Source organism: Nelumbo lutea, chromosome 1, assembly GCF_056320005.1.
Source record: "Nelumbo lutea isolate HS-2025 chromosome 1, American lotus-T2T, whole genome shotgun sequence".
NCBI lineage: Eukaryota > Viridiplantae > Streptophyta > Magnoliopsida > Proteales > Nelumbonaceae > Nelumbo > Nelumbo lutea.
Window position 1 is genome coordinate 3,308,435 of NC_142684.1, and position 23,278 is coordinate 3,331,712.

Here is a 23,278-nt window from a genome sequence, read left to right on the forward strand (position 1 = left end):
ATACTTAGACTCCTTCACTTTCCCATTGATGTATCCTATTTTCCCCCTAGCAGTGATGTAGAGTTTTATTCTCCTAAACCTCTCAAGGTAATTCAGACCATCAAAGGGAATAATAGCCATGGAAAAGCTCATATCCATTCCCCTACTCACTCCATTGTGACTCCTTGAAATCTCTGAAGTAGCAGAATTCTCAGTCGACATGGTCAAACAGTAAATCAGTCCCAACCACCGGACTTAGGATCCCTCCTTACTCCACAAAACAATGCTCCACTCAGTTCACACCCACACACTTTGGTTTAACAACCAGGTTGAGCACAATGAGTACCAAATTTTGGACAAAAACAGAGGTACTATTCGGCAGATTTTAGACCTGTATAGTTTTAACAGTCCCAACCTACCAGAATTCCAGAATGTCTAACAGTCACTAATCAGCAGGAGAGATCCTTCTTACTTATAGTCAAATCAAACCATTGAGAAGACCGGTCATTCTTGACCTACTGTTGTCTTAACACATGAACAGGATCACACGATCCAAAAAAACAGGGGTACACAGATTTGACAGCATTCAGCCGCCCAGACTCATAGGGTTTCCACTCGGCACATGACCAAGAAGGGTAAAGAAGAGAAAAACAGGGAGAACTGTATCGGTTGTAGCTGTTTTTTTCAGTTCCGAATCAAATTTCTGTTCTGCCCAGGTTCTGCTAGTCTGTTCGATCTGTTCTCTCAGTAAGGTTGTCCGATCTGCTCTCTTCAATCAGTATTCCCACTCTGATACCATCTTGACAGTATGGCCGGCCAGAAATAAGAGGAGGAGAAGAGGAGAAGAGGAGAGGAGGGAAGGAAGAAGGGTTTTGCAATGTAACAGTACTGGCGGTGCCAGCCTTTATTTTAATATATATAGGGCCACAGAAGTAACCAGGGAAAAAGGCCCTTGTGCCCCTGAGTACAATAACAGATATAACAGAAAGAAAAACGAAATAAAAAAACACTTTAATTAGCCAAACAGGCCCTAACATCTGCAACTAAATTATTTTAACATTATTCTAACAGAGTTGTTGAAACATATGTTATTTTTTTGGATTGCATGTGAACATCAAAGTTAATAAAGTTATTTTATTTCATTTACATCATAAGATGAAAGGTGTCTTAGTGGTTTAAGGATGCATTTAAGTTTTGGGCATTCAACTTGAGTTCAAATCATGCAAACTGCACCTACCCATATGACACCACAACTGTACATTGGGAACATCTTCCCATGAATGGTAACATGCAAGTACGGGAGATGTTCTCAATGTACAACTGGAGTGAGGCGTGGGCAGGTGTGGGTAGGGTTCTTGTGAGCAGGAGATTCGAACTCCAATACACACAACTCAGTGGATATACTGTAAGTTGTAGTGTATCTCGTATCGGTGTTACCCAATACTGATACATTATGCCCCTTATTGGGTGTATCATATCGATATTTGAATCTTTTTTTTTTGAGTGCTGGATATTTGAATCTTTGATTATAAACTTTTAGTGCTTTTATGTTACAATCTCTTCATGCTGCTTATGAATTTATATCTTATCTTGTGGTAAAAAAATCATATCAAAGCAACATTTTCATCAGTTTAATGGAAGACATCTGCTTTTGAATTTGGAGCTGTTAACAATCTAAGAATTGAAAACAGATGATGAAATTTAGCAACTGGCACTAAAAGAAAAAAAAAAGGAGTTTTCAAAAATATCTCACTTATTGAGTTTTTGTCTACTAGTTACATTGATCAAAATGCCCTAGAGGATGGCTGAGGTAGCTGTGGGCATCACCATTGGGTATTGCTAATTTTTCTCCCATGAACCTCTTGTGAGATGGGAATGAGGCTAGAAGACTTTTTTAGGCCTTTTCTTCCTTTCAGATTTGGTAGATTCTTTTTCGCTTCCGATTCCAAAGAGGATCAAATTGATCCAACCAAGAGCATGTTGTTTTATCATGGTGTCCACGCAACACTACTTGTGGATAAAATAAAAACTTCCAAACAGATGTTCATCTGATTATATGTTTCAAAAAAATAAAAAAAGAAAGGAAACTGGAGTTATTTAGATTTTCTTAGAAAAAGAATCCAGAACAAATAAAAATCAATTCAATTTAGATTGAGTACATCACCTAAGAAACTAAAACTGAGTTGGATTAGAATCTATGCCTATATTTTAGGTGAATGCTAAAGAAAGATAAGACTACAAATACATCCATCTACTTTATGCCTTAATACTACTACTAAGTTATGCAAATTCATTGTCATTGATGGGGGTCTTGCAGTTAAATTAGTGCAAGATTTGGGTACAGTTGGAACTTTGGAAAGGGGTTTAACAACTATTGTCTCTCTTCTGCTACTTGTGGGTTTTTTGCCTTTCTTTTAATTTGATAGCCTAATTAACTTTTTCTAATGGCAACACTTTTAGAATATAGAAGTAGTTTGGTACTTATGTTGTAGAAACGATACATATTAATGATCCTTTTCGTTTATTGCATAGGCCAATATGCTTGAAGGAGGTGGAAAAACACCAATACTAAATCCTGTTGAACTTGAGGAGATGGGGTTTAAAATCGTGAGCTACCCGTTGTCCTTGATTGGGGTTTCTATTCGAGCCATGCAGGTCAAAGTTCATATCTTTGTTTTTTTTTTTTTTTTCTAACTAGTTTATGTATGATTTATTTGAACAGAATGGTTCATGGTAGCTATTAGTATATTGACCAAAAAAGGTAACTATTAATTTATTGGGTTTCCTTGTGTTTCTGATCCCACAAGTAAGACATGGTGTTGGATTACCATTACTTGTTATATTTCTTACCATGCATTTTTTTGAGAAATGATGTATTGGTCCAATAACTTTACCATTACTAGTTTGTCTTGCACTGCTGGTCCCAAACTTGGTTAAGGGATGAGAGTTTGGTTAGCAGCTGACAAAAAAACCATTTGCCAATCCAATGTGATATGTTCCCTGAATCATGTAATGCAACACTAGGTCATTCTACATATGAGCAAGGTTCAATGTAAATTACACACTGCAACAACACCTGGTTGTAGTGATTAGTTAGAAAGAATTATTGTACTTTAATGGACAAGTGTGGATAAAGAAATTAATCAAAGAGACTTGAAATAATTTAATTATTTGTGTTAGGGTCTGTTTGGCTAGTTAAAGCTTTTTTATTTTCTTGTACTCACTTGCAGCAGGGGCACAAGAGTCTTTTCCCTTCTTATTTCTGCCGCCCTATATTATATAATAGAAGCTGGCACCGCCAGCACTGTTCCATTGCTCCAAACCTTTTCTTCTTCCTTTTCCTTTCTTTCTTCTGCTCTTCTCTCTTCTTCCCTTCTCTTCTCTACTTCCTCATATTTCAGTTGGATTTATTGCCAAGATGGTATCAGAGCAAGGCTGTTGAACCTGGGAGACCAAGTTTTCTCTTCAGGTTGCTGAATCTGGGCGAAACAGAGGATTGAATCTGGGCTGATCAAATCAGATCTGCAACTGGTACAACCCTAAAGTTTTCTTTCTTCTTTTATTTCTTTCTTTGGTCGTGTACCAAGTGGTGAACAAATGAATCCAAACCATTGAATGTCGGCAGACTTTTGTGAGGGTTACTGGAAAACCAGTAGGCTGGGACTGTTCTTCATGCATATCAGAAAATCAGTCTTGTCATAGTTCTTTAGAAATTGGTGCTGTTTTTTGTGCTCAGATTAAGTCCAGACTTGAATTGTTGTGTGTGGAGCTTTTGTCGATATAAGGAGGGATCCTAAGTTGAGAGTTTAGATAAAAAAAAAAACTGTGTCTACCATGTCGTCTAAGAATTCTGCTACTTTAGAGATTTCAGAGAGCCACAATGAAGTGAGTGGGGGAATGAATATGAATTTCCCCATGGCTGTTGTTCCCTTTGATGGTCTGGACTACCTTGAGTGGTCTAGGGGAATAAAACTCTACATCACTGTTAGGGGGAAAATAGGATACATCAATGGGATACATTAAAAATTTAGTTTCGGAGATTCTTCCTTTTGCAACCATTCCACTACTAACTTTGAGTCACCTTATTATGAAAGAAGCAGTACAATCAGGTCTCTGTGGCCCAATGCTATGAAGTAAGTGGTGATAAGGTGGTTTGGAGTCCTAAGTTCGGAAGACCCCCGCGCGACCAAGAACTGGAGGAATGTGTTTTGCTGCTGGATAGGTTGGAGCAGATTCAGATTTCTACTGCTTATGAAGATGGTCTGTGGTGGAAAGAGAGCAGGGATGGAAGATTTATGGTGAGATCTTTCTATTTGAAGGTAAGTGATATCTATTTGCAAAGCCAAAAACCATGGGAGAGGAGAGGAAGTTCAAGCTGGCGGGGATATGGAGATTGGAGTTGATCATTGAAGCCAAATCTTTCCTGTTCGAGCAGGGAAGGACAAAGGGGAAGGTTCACTTGAAAATCAAAGAAGGGAGCAGGGCGACGATTCTCCTACCGGAGGAGGCATGTGTGTGGTTGAAAGGTTTTGTAGATGGAACTGTTAATTCTTTATGGGAAGAAGGTTGGGGAAACTCGTTGACCTGTGAGAGTAAGAGGTTCGAAACTGTGCTAAAGAGTAATGGAAATGGGTGGTTTATAATGGTTATCGAACTCTTTGGTAATAACAAAAGGCAAGTGTTGTGTATTCCGGAAGGCCAGAAGTAGAGAGGGTGGGATTCCTTCACTTTTAATCTTCAGGCTTTTCTTCTGGAGGTCGAAGGGAGAGTGGAAGAAGTCCTTGGCTTGAAGGATTGTAATCCTTCTGTCCTGTGTAATCAGGTGTCCTGCTTTAAGCATTACCCTGAAGTTTTGGTGTCTATTTCGACTGTCCTCCAACGAGTAGCTTTGGAAGAAGGGAGTGGGAGCTGGGAGAAGAGGATGGTCCTAGTGGTAGACAGGGTGATAGAAGATCGAACGGAGGTTTTAGAAGTAGTTGCAGAGAGGTTAGGCTTAGATGAAGATGTAGTGTTGTTGCCTTTTGCTGAAAAGAAAGCTTTTTTAGATACTGGCGATAAGAAACTGAATTTCAGTACATTCCTTGTAGAGGGAAGTTTGATTCGGGTCCAAAACTGGGCTCCAGTTTGCAATGAAGTTGAATCTAGAGTTGACAGCTTCTTGATAAACTTCTCGGTCTTCCTTTCAACCTTTGGAATGATCAAATACTAAGGAAAATTGTCAGAGCGTTGGGTGGAGTTCTGTTGGAGGTTAACCTAAGAAACTTGAGAGCTGTGGAACTTAAGGTTGCTGGGATCAAGATAGAGTACTTGTCGTGTGCCTTCGAAGTTCTCTCAAAAGATGCCTGGTACAAGGTCTGGTTAGCTTCAGAAGATGAAGCCTCACTCTGGGGAAGACGAATAGAGGTTGAAGGAGCTGGCGAGTCTGCAGGTTGGTGTAGACATGGCCTTCAAGGGCTAGCAGGAAAGCCTGGTGCGTGTGGACGAACTACAGAGGAAGGGGAACAATTGCGGGGGTGCCCCAAGTCTCGAGGCTTTCCTATTAAGGCTTCTAATTCAATTTTTTTTGAAGTTGGGTTGTTTAAAGAGGGTGGCCTGTCCTACGCTGACGTGGCTAAAATGGGTAAGGTTCGATTGTGCTCAAAGTCATTGTCTGAACCGACTTTAAGGAAGGTTGGGCCGGACGGGTCAGTGGGTGAGCCTTCACGTGGGGCAAGGCAGGCATGGGGTGGTTTTTTTAAAAGCCCACGTGACAACTTAAGTCATCACGTGGGGCGGGGCAGGCATGGAGCGATGATAGATGGCAACATTCATCTATCATCGTCTAGGTCTCGCCCTCTCGACTGTGGAGGGGCTCAGATGGCGAGCAAGGCAGAAGGACGTCGTCCTTTGTGCTAGGTCCGATGGACAGCTGGTGATGCGCAAAAACACAATGTTCCTGATCGCTCGAACCCGCACTATTTGAGAGTTAGAACAACAGAGAATGAAGAGGCTGACCAAGGTTGTATAAGATGTGGCTCAGATTCTGACTATGATGATAAATCGGAAGCCTGTGGGAGTTTAGGCAATGCGGCAGACGAAGCTCTATTTGAAGAACAGAACAAGGATTCTTTCAGCCTGGATTGTTTGTTCGTAGGGGATTCGGGGGGGAGGGAAAGTAGGAGGGGGAGGAGCGGGTGAATGATCTTAACCCAAATTTAGCCGAGCCCTTCCCTAGTTCTAGCGCTTTGCAAGAGGTCGAAAAGGAGGTAGCTCGGGTCTTCTCAGAGCTGAACAAGGGTACCTCATAGAGAGGTATATACTTGGGTATAGAAAGGGGTCTTTGTGTTGATACAGCAACATGGATTTTCTTCCCCCAACTTGGGGAGACAGAGTGCTCTAATTTCTCAAAAAAGAAAGTGACTACCACTCCTTCGCCTATGCTCTCTTCTCACATCTCTGCCTCAAGTAAATCCCTTAACTCTGTCAATTCAGTTTTGGCTACTGATGAGCGCTCTGTGTCCCTTGTTCTAGATTCTCTTCCCAACCAAGAGTCGGAAGCCCTTGGTCTGAAAGCCACTGTGCGTCTATAAGGGGGGAAGTGGGTGAGAAAACTTGCAGAGAGACAAAAATATGGGAAATCTTAGAGAGCCTTTTGGGTGAAGTGGAGAGGAAGGAATTGCAGAGAGGGAGCATGGAGGGGACAGAAAGGGCTGTAGTTGGAGGTAATATGAGTAGGAACAAGAAGTTTCCTAGGAGTGAGGAGAGTGCAACTTTAGAAAAAGAGGAAACTAGTGGGGAAGAGTCAGTTGCAGAGTTTGAGAAAAAGTTGGGGTGCAAGCTGAAGAACCCGAATGATCTAAAAGCCTACATGCAAGGTTTTTCCATTTAGATGGAGGACATCTTGGTTAAGGAGGAAATTAGTTGGAGGCAAAAATCCAGGTGTATGTGGCTAAAGGAGGGAGACAGAAACACAAGGTTTTTCCATTCAGTGGCAAATGGGAGGAGAAAGAAGAATTTCATCTCTAATTTGGAAGTTGATGGAGTAGTGTTGTCCCACCCGACATAAATTGCAGAGGCTCTAGTAAACCACTTCAAATATATTTTTAGAAGGCCTATGAATGGGAGAATGTGGTTGGAGGGATTTGATTGGCCGACTCTAAGTGTAGAGAAGAGAGAGTGGTTAGAAAAAAGTTTTGATATGGAGGAGGTAAAGGAAGCAGTATTCTCAATGGATAGGACAAAAGCTTCGGGTCTAGATGGGTTCACAATGGCCTTTTACTAGGACTATTGGGTTATTTTGGAGAATGATCTTAGATCAGTTTTTGAGGAGTTCCATAGGAGGGGTGTAATAAATCCGGGCTTGAACTCAACTTTCATTGCTTTAGTCCCAAAGAAGAAAGATGCATCTCAACCAAAGGATTTTAGACCTATTAGTCTGGTGACTAGCTTGTACAAAATCATTGCAAAGGTGCTGTCTCTCAGGATAAAGAAGGCGCTTTCCTCTATTATTGCACCCTACCAAGGTGCTTTTGTGGAGGGAAGACAGATCATCGATCAGATTCTCATTGCAAATGAGAGCTTGGAGAGCTTTAGGAAGTCAAAGAAGAAGGGAGTGGTTTGCAAATTGGATTTGGAGAAGGCTTATGACTTGGTTGATTGTCTTTCTTGATGGAGGTGTTGAGGAGTTTTGGTTTTGGAGACATGTGGTGTAAGTGGATTTGGGCTGTGTTAGGACTTGTCATTAGTCTATCCTGGTGAATGGGATTGTGGTTGACTTCTTTCCTGCGTTGAGAGGTCTAAGACAAGGAAATCCTCTTTCCCCATTTCTTTTCACCCTGATTGTTGATGTGCTTGGGAGATTGATCCATAGAGCAGACTCGAGGAATTTGATAAGAGGGTGGAGAGTAGGAAGGGAGGAGGTACTAAGGGAACTCTTTGAGCAGTTATCTAACCTCAAGGTGAACTTTGATAAGAGTTGTGTGGCGGGAGTGAATGTGAATGAAAGGGACCTAAGGGAATTTGTAGGTGAGCTAGGTTGTGCAATTTCAGACTGGCCCCTGACATACTTGGGCCTCCCTTTAGGAGATAATCCTAAGAGTGTTAGCTTTTGGGCTCCGGTAGTGGAGAGGTTTGAGAAGAGGCTGGCGGCCTAGAATAGAAATTGTCTTTCTTTAGGTGAGAAAGTCACGCTCATTAGGTCTACCCTATCTAATCTACCTGTCTACTATCTGTCAGTGTTTAAGATCCCCTCAAAGGTTTCCAATCTTTTGGAAAAATTAATAAGGAACTTTCTGTGGGAGCTTGGAGAGGAGAAGAGAGATCATAGGGTGAGTTGGGAGGTGGCCAGTAGGTGTAAAAAACTAGGTCTTGGGATTGGTAATTTCAAGAAAAGGAATATGGCTCTACTGGGGAAGTGGTTGTGGAGGTTTTCATTGGAAAGGGATAAATTGTGGACTAAGATTGTGGCTAGCATTCATGGGCTAGAAGACAATGGTTGGGATCCTGGAATCTTGGCAAGGGCTTCAGTTGCTTCTCCTTGGAAATCCATTCACAATCTGCTTCCAGTTTTCTCCCCTTGGATCAGGTATGGTCTAAACTCTGGTAACCGAATAAAATTCTGGGAACAACTTTGGGTCGGGTATTCTCCTCTGAAGGACCAATTTGCTTCCTTGTATGCTCTATCAAACTTGAAAAATGAACCCATATCTTCTTTCTTGGTCCCTTCAACCTCCACTTCTGGCTTTGGATGGAACCTAGGCCTGCGTAGGGCAATTAGGGATACAAACATGGATAGCTTGGTAACTTTGCTAGCCTCCCTTGAGATTGTCTTCCTAAACCCTGCTAAGGAAGACACCAGATTTTGGACCCCTTCTAGCTTTGGTACCTTTTCTTGTGCTTCATTCTTTGAAACCTTAACTCAGCCTCCTATCCCCTTTGGGTTGTCCTTTCCAGTTAAGGAAATTTGGAGCAGGCCTATTCCTTTTTGGGTTGTTTTTTTTTTGTTGGGAAATTTTCCTGGAAAGATTCAACACTTTAGACTTACTTCAGAGAAAGAGACCCAACTATTGTCTACTTCCTAATAGATGTGCTCTTTGTAAAGCTAATGGGGAATCTGGCTACCACCTCATGGTCTCTTGTAAGGCTGCTAAAACTGTTTGGGAGTGGGTTTTCTCCCGTTTTGGGTGTTCTTGGTATCCTCCGGAGACTGTCCAAGGTTTGTTTTCTCATTCTTTATTTTTAATTGGCCTAGGAAGCGAGGGAAGACTATGTGGAGGTGTATTAGGGCAGCGGTATGCTGGTCATTGTGGGAAGAAAGAAATTCGCACATTTTTTGCGACAAGGAAAGAACATTGGAAGAATTGTTAGATCGAATCTTTTAAGGGCTGTCCACTGGCTAAAATCTTTGGAGTTGTTTTCAGATTTTCTTGTGGATGACTTGCTAAGAAACTGGAAAGAGATTGCTTCCAATGCTAGATGCAAGAGGACTCATTGTCTGTTTTGGTCCCCTCCCCCCTCGGGCTTTATAAAGCTGAATTTTGATGGTAGCAGTGTAAGGAATCCAGGGCCCTCTGGGATTGGAGGAGTCTTCAGGAATGAGGAAGGGATTATTATTGCTTTATTCTCTGGCCCTATTGGAGAAGGTGACTCTCTTAGGGCTAAGATCCTTGCAACGCTTGAAGGAATTCGAAGAGCAAAGGAATTAAATATCAGTCGTTTGATCCTGGAAGGTGATTCGAAGGTGGTGGTTAGTTGGTTGAAGACAAAGGACAGTGGTTTGTGGAACTTTAACAATGAAAAAAAACAGTTCTTATGGCTGGGTAGGGACATTGAGATTCTGTACAACTGGGTGAAGAGGAGTGCCAACTCATTTGCGGATGGGTTGGCCAAGCAAGGAGTGAATAGGGAGTCTGTTTTTTGGGCTAGTTTTTAATCTTTTCTCTTTGCACTCCCTTTGTTTTTTGTTTTTGGGGAGCTAAGATATTTTATCTACCCTTTTGTATCCATATTCCCTCTTTTCTTTTAATTTAATGAAGCCGGTGTTATTGATAAAAAAATGGGAGAGAAGGAACCGAAGAACGTGCTGAATATGATAGGTGGAACCAATAGAATAGTATGGTGATGTCATGGCTCTTGGTTTTCATGCTGCCACAGGTAAGGAAGATTTATATGTGGGCTGAAACTGCTTGTGAGATATGGGAACAAGCAAAGTCCACCTATTTAGAGTAGAGACACTATGCCAAGATATACCAACTGCAAGCTGAATCCTCTACTTGCAAGCAGGGGGGAGAGGAGTCTCTCGATGTACTATTCTGATTTGACATCGATATGGAAAGAACTGGAACACTACCAGAATGTGAATTGGAAGTGTGATGAAGATGCAAAGGCGTATAAGTCACTTGTATCTCAGCAACGGGTCTTTACCTTCCTCCTAGGGCTGAATCCTTCATATGAGTCCATTAGGGTGCAGATCTTGGGTAGTAAAGACTTGCCATCAGTTCAGGAGGTGTATGCCTTAGTGCAGTCAGAAGAGAGTAGAAGAAGTGTGATGAATTGTGTAGAGGGGGAGTCAGTTGCCCTAGCTGTCTGGGGAAAGTCAGATACAAATGTCGGAGGTGCTTTTAAGAAATGTGACTTTCAGAAGAGAACAAATGATAAGAGTAAACTTTGGTGCGCTCACTGCCAGAAGACAATATACACTAGAGATACATGTTGGGGTCTCCATGGAAAACCTAAATGGACACAAGATTTGGGTAAGAAGTCAACACCTGATCAGAGCAAGAAACCAAGTCAATAGAATCAGAAAAAGTATAACTCAACTAATATGGCATCTCCAGAGAATAGTCCATTGGTAACTCAGGAGAGGCATCCCAATTCTGACCCTAAGGAAGAAATTATCAACTTCTTTCGTGACCATTTGGAATTGTATGGTAGGACTCTCTGCTAGATGGATTCTGGTCCTGCTCCCTCTACCTCTTTCGTGTCTACATCAGGTAACACTGCCACTGCCTTCCATGTGTCATCTCATACCACTGATTCTCCTTGGGTTATTGACTCCGGAGCCTCAAACCACATGACCAATAAGTCAAATTTATTTCAGACATATAACCTTCTCTCTAGGAGATATAAGGTGAGACTAGCTGATGGTTCTTTCTCTACCATAACTGGCCAAGGTACCATTACCTCTCACACTCGGCCTTACCCTTTCTAATGTACTGCATGTTCTGAAATTACCTATAAATGTGCTGTCCATTAGTATTATAACTCACTACTTGAACTGTTTAGTCACTATCTTTCTGTCTTCATGTGTGTTTTAGGATTTGGCCTCGGGGAAGATGATTGGTAGAGGAAGCATGGTGGATGGTCTCTACGTGCTGGAGAATAAAGCTGGTATTGTGGCTACAAAGTCCATGAGTTTGTCCAGTGAGAGTCAAGCCTATTTATGACATAGTCGTCTTAGTCATTTTTCTTTTGAGTCATTAAAAGTTATGTTCCCAAAGTTGCTCGAGTCCTTGTCAGTGAGTTTGTTACAGTGTTAGACATGTCAATTGAGTAAACATTGTAGAAGTTCTTTTCCTTTGAGAAATAAAAGATCTGAATTTCCATTTCATATTATTTATTCTGATGTTTGGGGCCTTGTTACTCTACCTACTGAGGCTGGATATAAGTACTTCATTACCTTGATTGATGATTACTCTAGATACACTTGGGTTTACCCTATGCGATCTAGAGATGAAGTGCCAAAAATTGTAAAAGACTTTCAACGCATGGTGTTCACAGAGTTTTTTGCTTCAAGTGAGTCACTTCAACGAAGCTCTTGTGCTAGGACACCCCAACAAAACGGTATTGCTGAATGAAAGAACCGTCACCTTCTCGAAGTAGCTCGTGGCTTATTAATTCATATGAATGTGCCAAAACGTTTTTGGATGGATGCAGTTTTGTGTGCTACATACATCATCAACCGTATGCCATCTCGGTTACTAGAGTATAAGGCCCCACATCAGCTTCTGTTTCCTACAACTCTGTTGTCCACCATTCCGATTCGTGTTTTTGGGTGTCGTTGCTTTGTCCATAACTTGTCCTCTACTCGAGGTAAGCTTGATCATTGGGCTATTCCTTGTGTTTTCCTTGGTTACCCTTTATGTCAAAAGGGGTATCGTTGTTATTATCCTACCTCTCAAGTACTATGTCTCCATTGATGTGTCATTCTTTAAGAATCAACATTTCTTCTCGGTTTCTCCTCAGGGGGAGAATAGGGTTGAGGAGAAATTGGCGGCTCAAACTCAACTACATCCTTTACCCGATCCTGCTTCATTCCGTGTCTTTCATCGTTGCCATAAAAGTCAACAAAGTTCAAGAGCCGTGGAACCTGACACTATGCAACCAGCATCGTCGGATTCGCCAGATGTAGATCTTTCTCATCATTTAGGTACACTTGCTCCTATTGATATGCTTGTTCCTCTCAATGTTAATTCCCCTGTCATCAATGATCTTGATATTCCTATTGCTAAGAGAAAGGGGTGTTAGATCTTGTACCACTAATCATCTTATCTCTATTTTTGTGTCCTATGATCACATTTCATCTTCATTCCGTGCATTCCTCTCTTCTATGGACAGCGTCCCCGTTCCTAAGAATGTGGCAGAAGCTTTATCTAAACCTGAATGGATAGATGCAATGCAGGAAGAAATTGATGCATTACACAAAAATGGCACTTGGGAGTTAGTAGGTCTTCCTGAAACGAATGAACCAGTGGGTTGCAAGTGGGTGTTCATAGTGAAACACAAGGTTGATGGAACTGTTGAAAGGTACAAGGCTAGACTGGTAGCAAGAGGTTTTACATAGGTATATGGAGTGGACTATGTAGAGACTTTTGCTCCAGTAGCCAAGATGAAATCTATCAGGATTCTTCTTTCGTTGGCAGCAAATCTTGATTGGGAACTTCACCAATTGGACATCAAAAATGCTTTTTTGAATGGTGACTTGGAAGAGGAAGTGTACATGACCCAACCTCCAGGTTTTTGTGCCAAAGGCAGTGAACAAAAAGTGTGCAGGTTAAAAAAATCTTTATATGGGTTGAAACAATCACCTCGGGCTTGGTTTAGTAAGTTCCACTTAGCAGTTCAATAGATGGGGTTCAAACAATGCCAGTCAGATCACACTCTATTCATTAAAAAAGGTGAAGGGAAAATTGCAACTCTAATTGTGTATGTGGATGACATAGTTATCACAGGAGATTGGGAGGCTGAAATACGGAGACTAAAAAAATTCTTAGCCACTCAATTTGAGATGAAAGATCTAGGCCCCTTACATTATTTCCTTGGAATTGAAGTTGCCCGCTCTCACAAGGGCATCTTTATTTCCCAACGGAAATATGTACTAGATCTACTAGAAGATACAGGCAAGTTGGGGGTAAAACCAATTGACTCACCAATTGAATCTAATCATCAGCTGGGAGACAGTCAGGGAGAGTTTTTGAAAGATGTGAAGAAGTTCTAGAGACTTGTAGGGAGACTCTTGTATTTGTCTATGACCAGGCCTGATATTGCTGATGCAGTGGGTGTCCTTAGTCAGTTCATGCACAATCCTAGGACAACTCACTTTGAAGCTGCAGAGAGGATACTTAGATACCTCAAGAAGTTTCCCGGAGCTGGTTTGTTGTTTTAGAAACATGGACACTTAAAGGTGGAAGTATATACTGACGCTGATTGGGCAGGAGCAGTTGATGACCGAAAGTCTACCAGTGGTATTGTGCCTTTGTAGGAGGAAACCTGGTCACATGGAGAATTAAAAAACAAAGTGTGGTGGCTAGATCTAGTGTTGAAGCAGAATATAGAGCGGTGCCTCATGGGGTTGCTGAAATCATGTGGATAAGAAAATCTGTTAGGTGAACTGGATTTTGCAGTAAGCAACCCTATGTCACTCTACTGTGACAATAAAGCTGCCATCAATATTGCTACTAATCTAGTCCTGCATGATAGGACGAAACACATTGAAGTGGACAAGCATTTTATTTGAGAGAAACTTGTAAATGGAGAAGTGTGTACTCCATATGTCAGCTCAGAATAACAACTTGCAGATATCTTCACCAAAGGTCTTCATCATGTGCGGCACAGTGATTTGTGTGACAAGTTGGGCATGATTGACATCTATGCTCCAACTTGATGGGGAGTGTTGAAATAATTTAGTTATTTGTGTTAGGGTATGTTTGGATAGTTTTTTATTTTCTGTTATTGTACTCACTTACAGCAGGGGCACAAGAGTCTTGTCCCTTCTTATTTCCGCCGCCCTAAATAATATAATAGAAGCTGGCGCCGCCAGCACTGTTCCATTGCTCCCAACGTTTTCTTCCTTTCTTTCTTCTTCTCTTCTCTACTTCCTCATATTTCAATCGGATTTATTGCCAAGAGAGACAAAGATTTGTTTTAGCAACCAATGTTCTGAAAATCATAATCGTATTGTAAATTGTAGAGAAAGTTGAATTGAACTAAATCGTAAATCGTAAAATTATTTCTATTTATACAAACTTGTCAAAAAGTCAAATATAGATAATGCTAAAATGCTAAATACATATGGAAAAGTGTTCTACCCTATTTTTAAGTCATATCTACCATATCTGTACCTAAACCAATAGAAATTACCACTTGTACAATACTAGTGTAAGGGCACATGCTATGCATGTGTCAAAGTAAAGAGTAAAGATATAAATTGACATTATGCACTCAAATTTAACTTTTACGACCTGCACCAAAGCCAAGGCAAGTATCCACTTCATAATAGTATAGATAAATATGAGATAATATCGTTTTTTTTTTTTTATAGGAAACAGTAACTTTCATTAGCTTGAAAAACAGAAATACAACTGTCACCTACAGAAGTATAAAGGTGACCCCTGATTATAAAATCAAATTACAACACAGCCCAAAACAAAGACTCTCTATTCACTCCTTGCTTTGCTAGATGGTCACCTAAATCATTTGCTGACCTCCTAGTCCAGTTAACAAGTACACGTAGCTCCCTTGTGAGGCTTAATAATTCCCTTACAGGATGTCTAAGGGACCACGTTCCCAAACTATTTGTTTGCAACCAACCTACTTCTAATTTTGAGTCCCCCTCCACTTCTAGCTGTTGAATACCCAATTGCTTAGCCAATCTGAGCCCCTGGGGGAGGGCCAACACTCTGCTCTAAGCGAGTCCCCCAATCTTATTGGACCAGAATACATAGCTAGGATTCTTCCTCCCACATCTCTAAACACACCCCCAATTCTAGATGGTTTAGGGTTCCCCACAAAACTGCCATAACCGTTGTTTACATTACACTGCGAAGGAGGGGACCAAGCTGCTTGTATGGTAGAATCTGAAACAGAAGACTGAAGACCTTGCTATTTTTTTTGGGATTAGCAAAAGAAATTTTATTAATGAATTTCAAAAATTACATTCAGATTACAATCAGATTGTTTAAGATACATCCTGCAAGACAAGATTTCACAGAAGCGCCCAGAACAACTGCTGTCTTGATGCCCCTTGTTTTGCTAGAGTGTCTGCCATTCCATTTACCGTTCTTCTCACCCAATTGAAGAGACATTCAGTTCCCTTTTTAATTGCTCAATCTCCCTATATGTTTGCCGAAAAGCCCATAACCACCTGGGAAACCTCTTCAACTTCTAGATTGTGGAATCCAAACTGTTTTGCTAATTTTAAGCCCTGAAGTAAGCTAACCAATTCAACTGTCATCCCCATGGTCCAAAGGTCCTGAATATAAAGCCACTACCCCTTCTTCCGAGTTCCTGAAAGCTCCCCTTATCCCAGCCAAGTCATCTACAGAGACATCCTTGAACAAGTCTAGAGTTTTCAGCCAATGTATAGCCTCGATGGTGTGATCCCTTCTATAAGTTCAGGAACTGATTTTTCTTTCCCTTGGAAAATCCTATTATTTCTCTCTTCCCAAATTGCCCACAGGATAGCTGCCCTCTACACTTGAGGGAGGATTCCACCTGCAATCAAAGAGAGAGGAGAACCAATCCCAGAGAAGAGCAATGAAAGGAAAAGATGCATTGCAGAGTTCTTTAACAGGAAATGAGGTAACCAGGTTTGTAGGGAGCACCAGAACATTGAAGAAAGAAGAAAAAGAAAAACAATTTGAAATGGTTTCAGTCCAAATTCTACCACCAGGACAAGATTGATCCAAGAAAACTGAGCTGAGAAGAGAAAAAAGTTCATTTGCCAATCCCACTTCTGAGTCCCTCAAAGGCTCAAACTGCTCCTTAGTCCCAAATCCCAAGAATCCTCAGAGATCACGAAAAGAAGAAATATTTTCAAAGAGAGGGAATAGATGATATAATCAAGTTTGACTTGAAAGTCAATTAATCCACATACAATGGCTCTTTGATAGAAACTAAACTCAATATAAGGTCTTAAATAATGTAAATACATCGATTTCTAGTAAAGTACAAAATGACAAAGTAGAGAACTAATTCTTAATTGAATTGATTTGCGTCACAATGAATCGTAGGAATTGCATAAATTGTAAGGTTTATAAATCAAATTGTAGGATTCAAACAAAAATTGTAAGATTTTTGTAGAAAAGGATTCATAAGATTCGAGTCAAAACCCTTGGGATTCATGATTCAAATCGTAAATTGTATTGTAAATCAGCCAGGGGATTTCAGACCCATCAACCTTGTCACTATTATTTACAGGGTCATAGCAAAGGTGTTGTCTCTGAGGATTAAGAAAGTGATCCCCCCACTTGTCTTACAATCTCAAGGGCTTTTGCACAGAATAGGCGGTTATTAATCAAATTTTAATTGCAAATGAGTGTGTGGAGACCCAAAAGTGATTAAAGAGGAAAGGAGTGGCTATAAAATTGGATCTGAAAAAAGCTTATGATCTTGTTGATTGGAACTTTTTATTGGACATTATGAGGAGGTGTGGCTTTGGAGATTTATGGTGTAATTGGATTAAAGGTTGCTTACAATATAGTCATTACTCGGTCATTGTCAATGGGGCAGTGTATGATTTCTTCAAGGGCTTTTGTGGGCTAAGGCAGGGTGATCCCCTCTCCCCCTTTCTATTTACCTTGATTGCTGAAGTACTAAGCAAACTGATTTCAAGAGCAAATTGCTTGCAGCTTTTTAGAGGTTGGAGTTTGGACAGTTGGGAGAGATAATGTTGTGATATCCCATTTGCTGTTTGCAGACGGCATTCTGATCTTCTGTGATGGAGAATGTAGGGAGGGGATGTTGAACAACTAGAAGGAAGTGGCCTGTTCAGCTCCTGACAAGATTGCCACTTTACCATGGTGGACTCCAGATTCCGGCTGTATAAAGCTGAACTTTGACAGAAGTAGTGAAGAGAACCCTGGCCCTTCAGGCATTGGAGGGGTTTTTAGGAATGATATGGGTGAAATTATTGCTATGTTTTCAGGCTTAGTAGGGGAAGGAGATTCACTTCGAGCTGAAGTTTTGGCTGTCTTGGAAGGTGCCAAAAAGGCTAAGGAGCTTAATGTAGAAAGGTTAATAATTGAGGGAGACTCAAAGCTAGTAATAGATTGGCTACAAAAGTAGGAGAGCAGAATGTGGAACTACATGAATGAAAAAAGAACTTTCAAGAGGTTGATTTGGGATATGCCAATGAGATTACAATGGGTAAAGAGGTGCGCCAATTCCTTTGCAAACGCACTAGACAAACAAGGGGTGGGAAGAAATTAGTTGTTTTGGGCTAATTTGTAATCTTTCTTTTCCTTGGGGAAGTCAAGAGAGTTTAGAAGTATGACAGATTCTCTTGATAAATGAAATGTATATGTTATTGATAAAAAAAGAATGTAGGGAGGAGGTTGAAAACTTGAGATTGGTGGTGAAGCTCTTTGAGAAGATGTCTAATTTGAGGATTAATTGGTCAAAGAACTTATTGGTTGGAACCAACATTGAAGAGAAAGCGTTTAGAAGTATGACAGATTCTCTTGGATGTGAGAAAGGTGTGTGGCCTGGCCTATGAAATATTTAGGTTTACCCCTTGGTGATAACCCTAGATTCGTTAGCTTTTGGTCCCGGTGATGGAAAAGATTGAGAAGCGCGATGGAAAAGGAACTATATTTCGTGGGGGAGGGGATAACTCTTATTAAGCCTACCCTTGCAAATCTTCCAGTGTACATGTCACTTTTTAGGATGCCACAAGGAATAGTGAAGAAAATTGAAAAATTGATGAGAGATTTTCTTTGGGAGCTAGGGGGGAAAAAAGAAGGATCATTTGGTTGGTTGGGGAAAGGTGGTGAAGTTTAAGGAAGAAAAGGGGGGTTGGGAATCGACAATATTAGGTTGAAGAATCAGGCTCTGTTTAGCAAATGGCTTTGGAGGCTTCCTAAATGAAAATGAGAAATTATGGCACAAAGTAGTAGCAAGCATTCATGGTTTGTCAAACAATGGATGGGATGCTGAATGTAACCATAGAGCTACCTTGGCTGCTCCCTGGAAGGCCATTCATGACTTTCTTCTCATCTTTCTAACTCATACCAGGTATGACTTGGCTTCTAGTCAGAAAATCAAAATTTGGGAGGATGTGTGGATTGGGAATACCCCTTTGGGTGAGAGGTTCCCTCTCTTTTTGATCTTTCTAGGTTCAAGGGAAGACCTATTTCTGATTTCCTAAGTCAACACTCTTCCCTTGGGGCTAAATTGGAACTTTGGCTTCAATAGGAACCTTAGAGAGTCTGAACTTCCCAGTGTGTTTTGTAGTTAGTTAGCATGTTATTTATATTGCTGTTAGCATGTTAGTAGTGTTAGAAAGTTAGTTACTTCAGTTATTTTAGAAGTAGGAAAGAAGGTCTTCCGGCTGAATAAAGCCTTATATGGACTGGAACAGTTTCCAAGAGCATGGTTTGATAGATTTAGACATGCCCTTGAAAATTTTGGCTATGTTCAAGCCCAATCAGATCACACCCTTTCATTAAGAGAAAGGATTCCTCCTTAAACCTACTTGATATATATGTGGATGATATTGTGGTGATGGGGAGTGATACCTGTGAGATTGACTCTCTTAAGCAGTTGCTTCACCAAGAATTTGAGGTCAAAGATTTGGGGGAACTACGGTATTTCTTGGGCATTGAGGTAGCATGGTATAAACATGGGATTTTTGTTTCCTAAAGGAAGTATGTTCCCATCCTTATGCAAGAAACTGGGAAGCTAGGTGTTAAACTTGCTAACACACCTATTGAACAAAATCATAGGATCAGTGTAGAAGGGGGAGAGCCCCTTGAAGACAAGGTTATGTTTCAACGATTCGTTTGAAACTCCCTTATCTTTGCCTCACATGACCGGACACTTCTTATGCAGTCAATGTCATTAGCCAGTATATGCATTCCCCCAGAACCACTCATCTTCTTGCAGTTGAGAAGATCCTTGCTTATCTAAAAAGATGTCCAGGTAGAGACATACTCTTCAAAGATAATGGTCACATGAAAATAGAAGTCTACATAGATGCTGATTGGGCTTGGAGTGTTGATGATAGGAGATCCACCTCTAGGTATTGTATTGTGCTTTTGTAGGAGGAAATTTTGTCTCTTGGAGAAGTAAGAAGCAAACTGTTGTTGCTCGTTCCAGTGTTGAAACTGAATACATGGCTATGGCGAATGGTGTGGCAGAATTGTTATGGTTGAGATCCCTATTTGAGGAATTGGGCATTCCTTATGAGAGGCCCCTAATGCTATACTGTGATAATCAGGCCGCTATTAACACTGCCCATAATTCAGTTCTGCATGACAGAACTAAGCATATTGAAGTGGATTGACACTTTATCAGAGAGAGAGAGAGAGAGAGAGAGAGAGTTGCTTCTCAAGAAGTGTGTCTTCCCTTATATTGCCTCTAACATGCAACTTGCTGATCTCTTCACTAAGGCAGTGCCAAAGACCAAGTTGGAGACAAATATACGCAAGTTGGGAATGATTAATATCTACTCCCAACTTGAGGGGGAGTGTAGAGTTAGTTAGCATGCTATTTATGCTGCTATTAGCATGTTAGTAGTGGTAGAACGTTAGTTATTTCAGTTATGTTAGCCGTTGTTTATTTGTATTGACAATAGGGGCAATATTGCAAGTCTACCATGTTTTAAGTATTAATATAAATAACAACTAAGTGGGGTGGCAATCATTAACTGACCCACACTCTTTTTTTTGAAATCTCCTCTCCACGATTTCTCTCTCTCTCTCTTCTTCTTCTTCTTCTCTCTCTCTCTCTCTCTCTCTCCTATTTTTTGAACTTTCTTTTGTTGTGTTGAGTTGGTCCGGTTTGTTTTTATTTAGTTAGGAAGTTGTTGGGCTTTAAGCCCATTAGTTTATGTTTTTTTAAGTTGTGACTGTTCAGCTTTTAGTAGCCGCCCTACTAAGGGCATCCTTGTAATATCTCATCTTTTTAAGTTAAGTATAAATATAATGAGAGGGGGGCGGCTAGGGTTAAAATTCACAATCCTGGTTGACTTCCTACTCTCTTCTTCTTCTCCTTCTTCTCTACTGCTAAAATCTTCATCTTCCCCCTCTTTCCTTCACAAGAAACTCGACTAAATCTGCAATTAGTGATTTCTACTTGGTATCAGAGCAGGCCGAAGGTTCCTTGAAGTTGTTCTCTGATGCAACCCTAGATCGACCGACTGCATGGTGATTTAAGAGGCTGATCGAAGCTCTCAGGTAAGCCCAGTTTTTGGATTTTTTTGGTGGATCTGTGTGCCCTGTAGCTGGTCTAGGGTTTCTCATCAAAATCAGGAAAAACTAGAGAAAGGGGAAGAGTCCTGTTTCTGTTGGACTCTTCAATTTTGACCTAGGAAGTGGTGCCCTAATTTTTTAGGGTTCCTTGGAGTTTTGTAAGGGGCGATTCAAGTCCTGCCTGATTTGGAGGCTTCTAGAGAGGGCGCATGGAGGGCCACGGAGCTGAAAATAAGCCCGTGAGTGAAATGAGACCAGTGGGAGGAGGTGCTGGAGACCCTTTTGGGGCTGGGACCATTACTACAGTTAGGTTGGATGGTGCAAATTACTTAGAATGGTCACAATCTGCAAAAATGGCCATTGGTGCTCGTGGGAAATTTGGGTATATCACTGGTGAAGAGGTGAAACCCGAAACTAGCAACTCTCGGTGGGTACAAGAGAATTATATGGTGATGACTTAGTTATGTAATTCCATGTTGGCACATATAAGTAAAATTTTTTTATGGGCAAATACAACTAAGGAAATATGGGATGGGGTTTATTCACAAAGGGAGAATGTTGCTAGGGCTTATCAATTGAAAAATCAGATTATTGCTACAAGGCAGGGAGATAGATCTGTTGCAGCCTATTTTTCAGTCCTTAAAACCCTGTGGCAGGAGATTGACCATTTATAGACGTTTGCTTGGGAAACCACTAATGATGTAGTTACCTATCAGAAACATCTAGAGAAGTATAGGGTGTTTGAATTCCTTGTTGGCCTTAATCCTGATCAGTTTCCCATGGTAAGTGTTGTGAAACCTAAACAAAGTGGCAGTGACATCAAGAAGGAAGATAATTGAGATCTGATCAGTGACTACTGTAAGAAGCCTAAACATACAAGAGATACTTGCTGGAAGCTTCACCCACATCTTGTGCCGACTAGATTGAAAAATAAAAAGGGAAATGCGCACATGGCAGTTACTGTTGACATTTCGACCCCTCCTACTATAGCTGCTCTGGAGTCTGTTGCAGTTGCTACAGTAAGTGCCGAACTTGAGAGGTATGGGCTACTTCTAAACCAGCAGGATACAGCCAATTCCAGTTCAGCCGCAAGCGGACAACAAGATACAGGTGGCACTGGTAGAGTCCACTCTACTTCCTTTGCTCACACAGGTAGTTCACACGTCACTACAAATTATGTTTCCACTTCAGGTAAGGAGAGACCTCCTTGGATTATAGATTCTGGAGCCTCAGAGCACATAACCCAAATCTCTACTATTTTTTCAACTTTCCAACTCTGTTTTGGCAGAGATAGGGTCTCCATAGCTGATGGATCCCGTGTTCCTATTGTTGGGAAGGGATCTGTCAAGATTAGTGATTCTATTTCTCTACCCTCTGTCCTAGATGTACTTCCTTCTCATCAAAGTCATCATGGCAGCAGGGATAGTGAGTCAGGGTCTATGAGTCAAATTATGCTTTGTCATAATCGTTTGGGTCATTTATCGTTTTCTTCTTTGAGTTTTTTGTTTCCAAAACTTTTTGAGTTTGTTAGTTTGTCAAGTCTGGAGTGTGAAGGTTGTTAACTTGGAAAGCATTGTAGACATTCATTTAAACCTAGTAATAAAAGATGTTCTTCTTTTAATGTTATTCATTCGGATGTGTGGGGCCCTTACCATGTTCCTTCTATGGGAGGCTATCGCTATTTTTCTCTTATTTGTGGATGATTTCTCACGATACTCTTGGATTTACCTGATGAGATCCCACGATGAGGTACCATCCTTGGTGAGGCAATTTCATCAGATGGTACTAACACAGTTTGGAACAAGAATAAAGGTGTTCAGATATGACAATGCCGGGGAATATTTTGAAAGACATCTTGCCTTATATCTATTAGAATATGGTGTTGTCCATCAAAGCAGTTGCCCCTACAGTCCACAGTAGAATGGTGTTGCAGAAAGGAAGAACAGACACATTGTTGAGACTACAAGAAGCATGATGATCACATCTACTGTTCCAGTTTGGTTTTGGGGTGATGTAGTTCTCACAACAATATATTTGATTAACAGGGTGCCCTCTCGTATACTTGGATTCAACACCCCATTCAGTCTTCTTTTTCCTCACAGGGAGATGTTTCATATTCCTCTTAGGGTGTTTGGGTGTGTCTGCTTTGCACATATCCTTGGTCCTTACCGCTCGAAGCTTGATCCCAAGGCAAAGAAGTGTGTCTTCCTTGGATATGTAGAGAATCAGAAAGTGTACTGCTGCTATGATCCAGTCTCTGGGAGCCGGTATGTTACCATGGATGTCACCTTTTTTGAATCCATGTACTTCTCAAAGAATCCTTCTCAGGGGGGGTGTTTTGGAGAAGTGAGTCAACAATCTATTCCTCTCCCAATTCCAGTCCCTGTGTCTACTCTTGTGCTTGACCACCACCCTATGGCACCTGCCTTGCCACCTACCTTGCCACCTCTTTTGTGTTATGCTTCTCAGCATTACTTACGACAAAGACTTCACAAGGAGGTTGATTTCAATACAACAGAACACACATTGCTCTCAGAAAAATGGTAGAGAAAGTGTATTGCTCATTGTATTTCACAGTACTTATCCTATAGTGGACTTTCTCCTTCCTACTATGCCTTTCTCTCTTCTCTTGA

General features: G+C 41.0%; 1 protein-coding gene across 1 annotated transcript in view; it reads left to right on the plus strand.

Moving 5' to 3' along the window:
* LOC148873229 (Phosphoenolpyruvate carboxylase family protein) overlaps window positions 1-23,278 on the plus strand; it is a 56,050-nt gene that overhangs the window by 11,707 nt on the left and 21,065 nt on the right. The window contains exon 4 of the mRNA XM_088964418.1: window positions 2,512-2,634. Coding sequence (XP_088820544.1) covers window positions 2,512-2,634 — 123 coding nt within the window. The remainder of the gene's footprint in view (window positions 1-2,511; window positions 2,635-23,278) is intronic.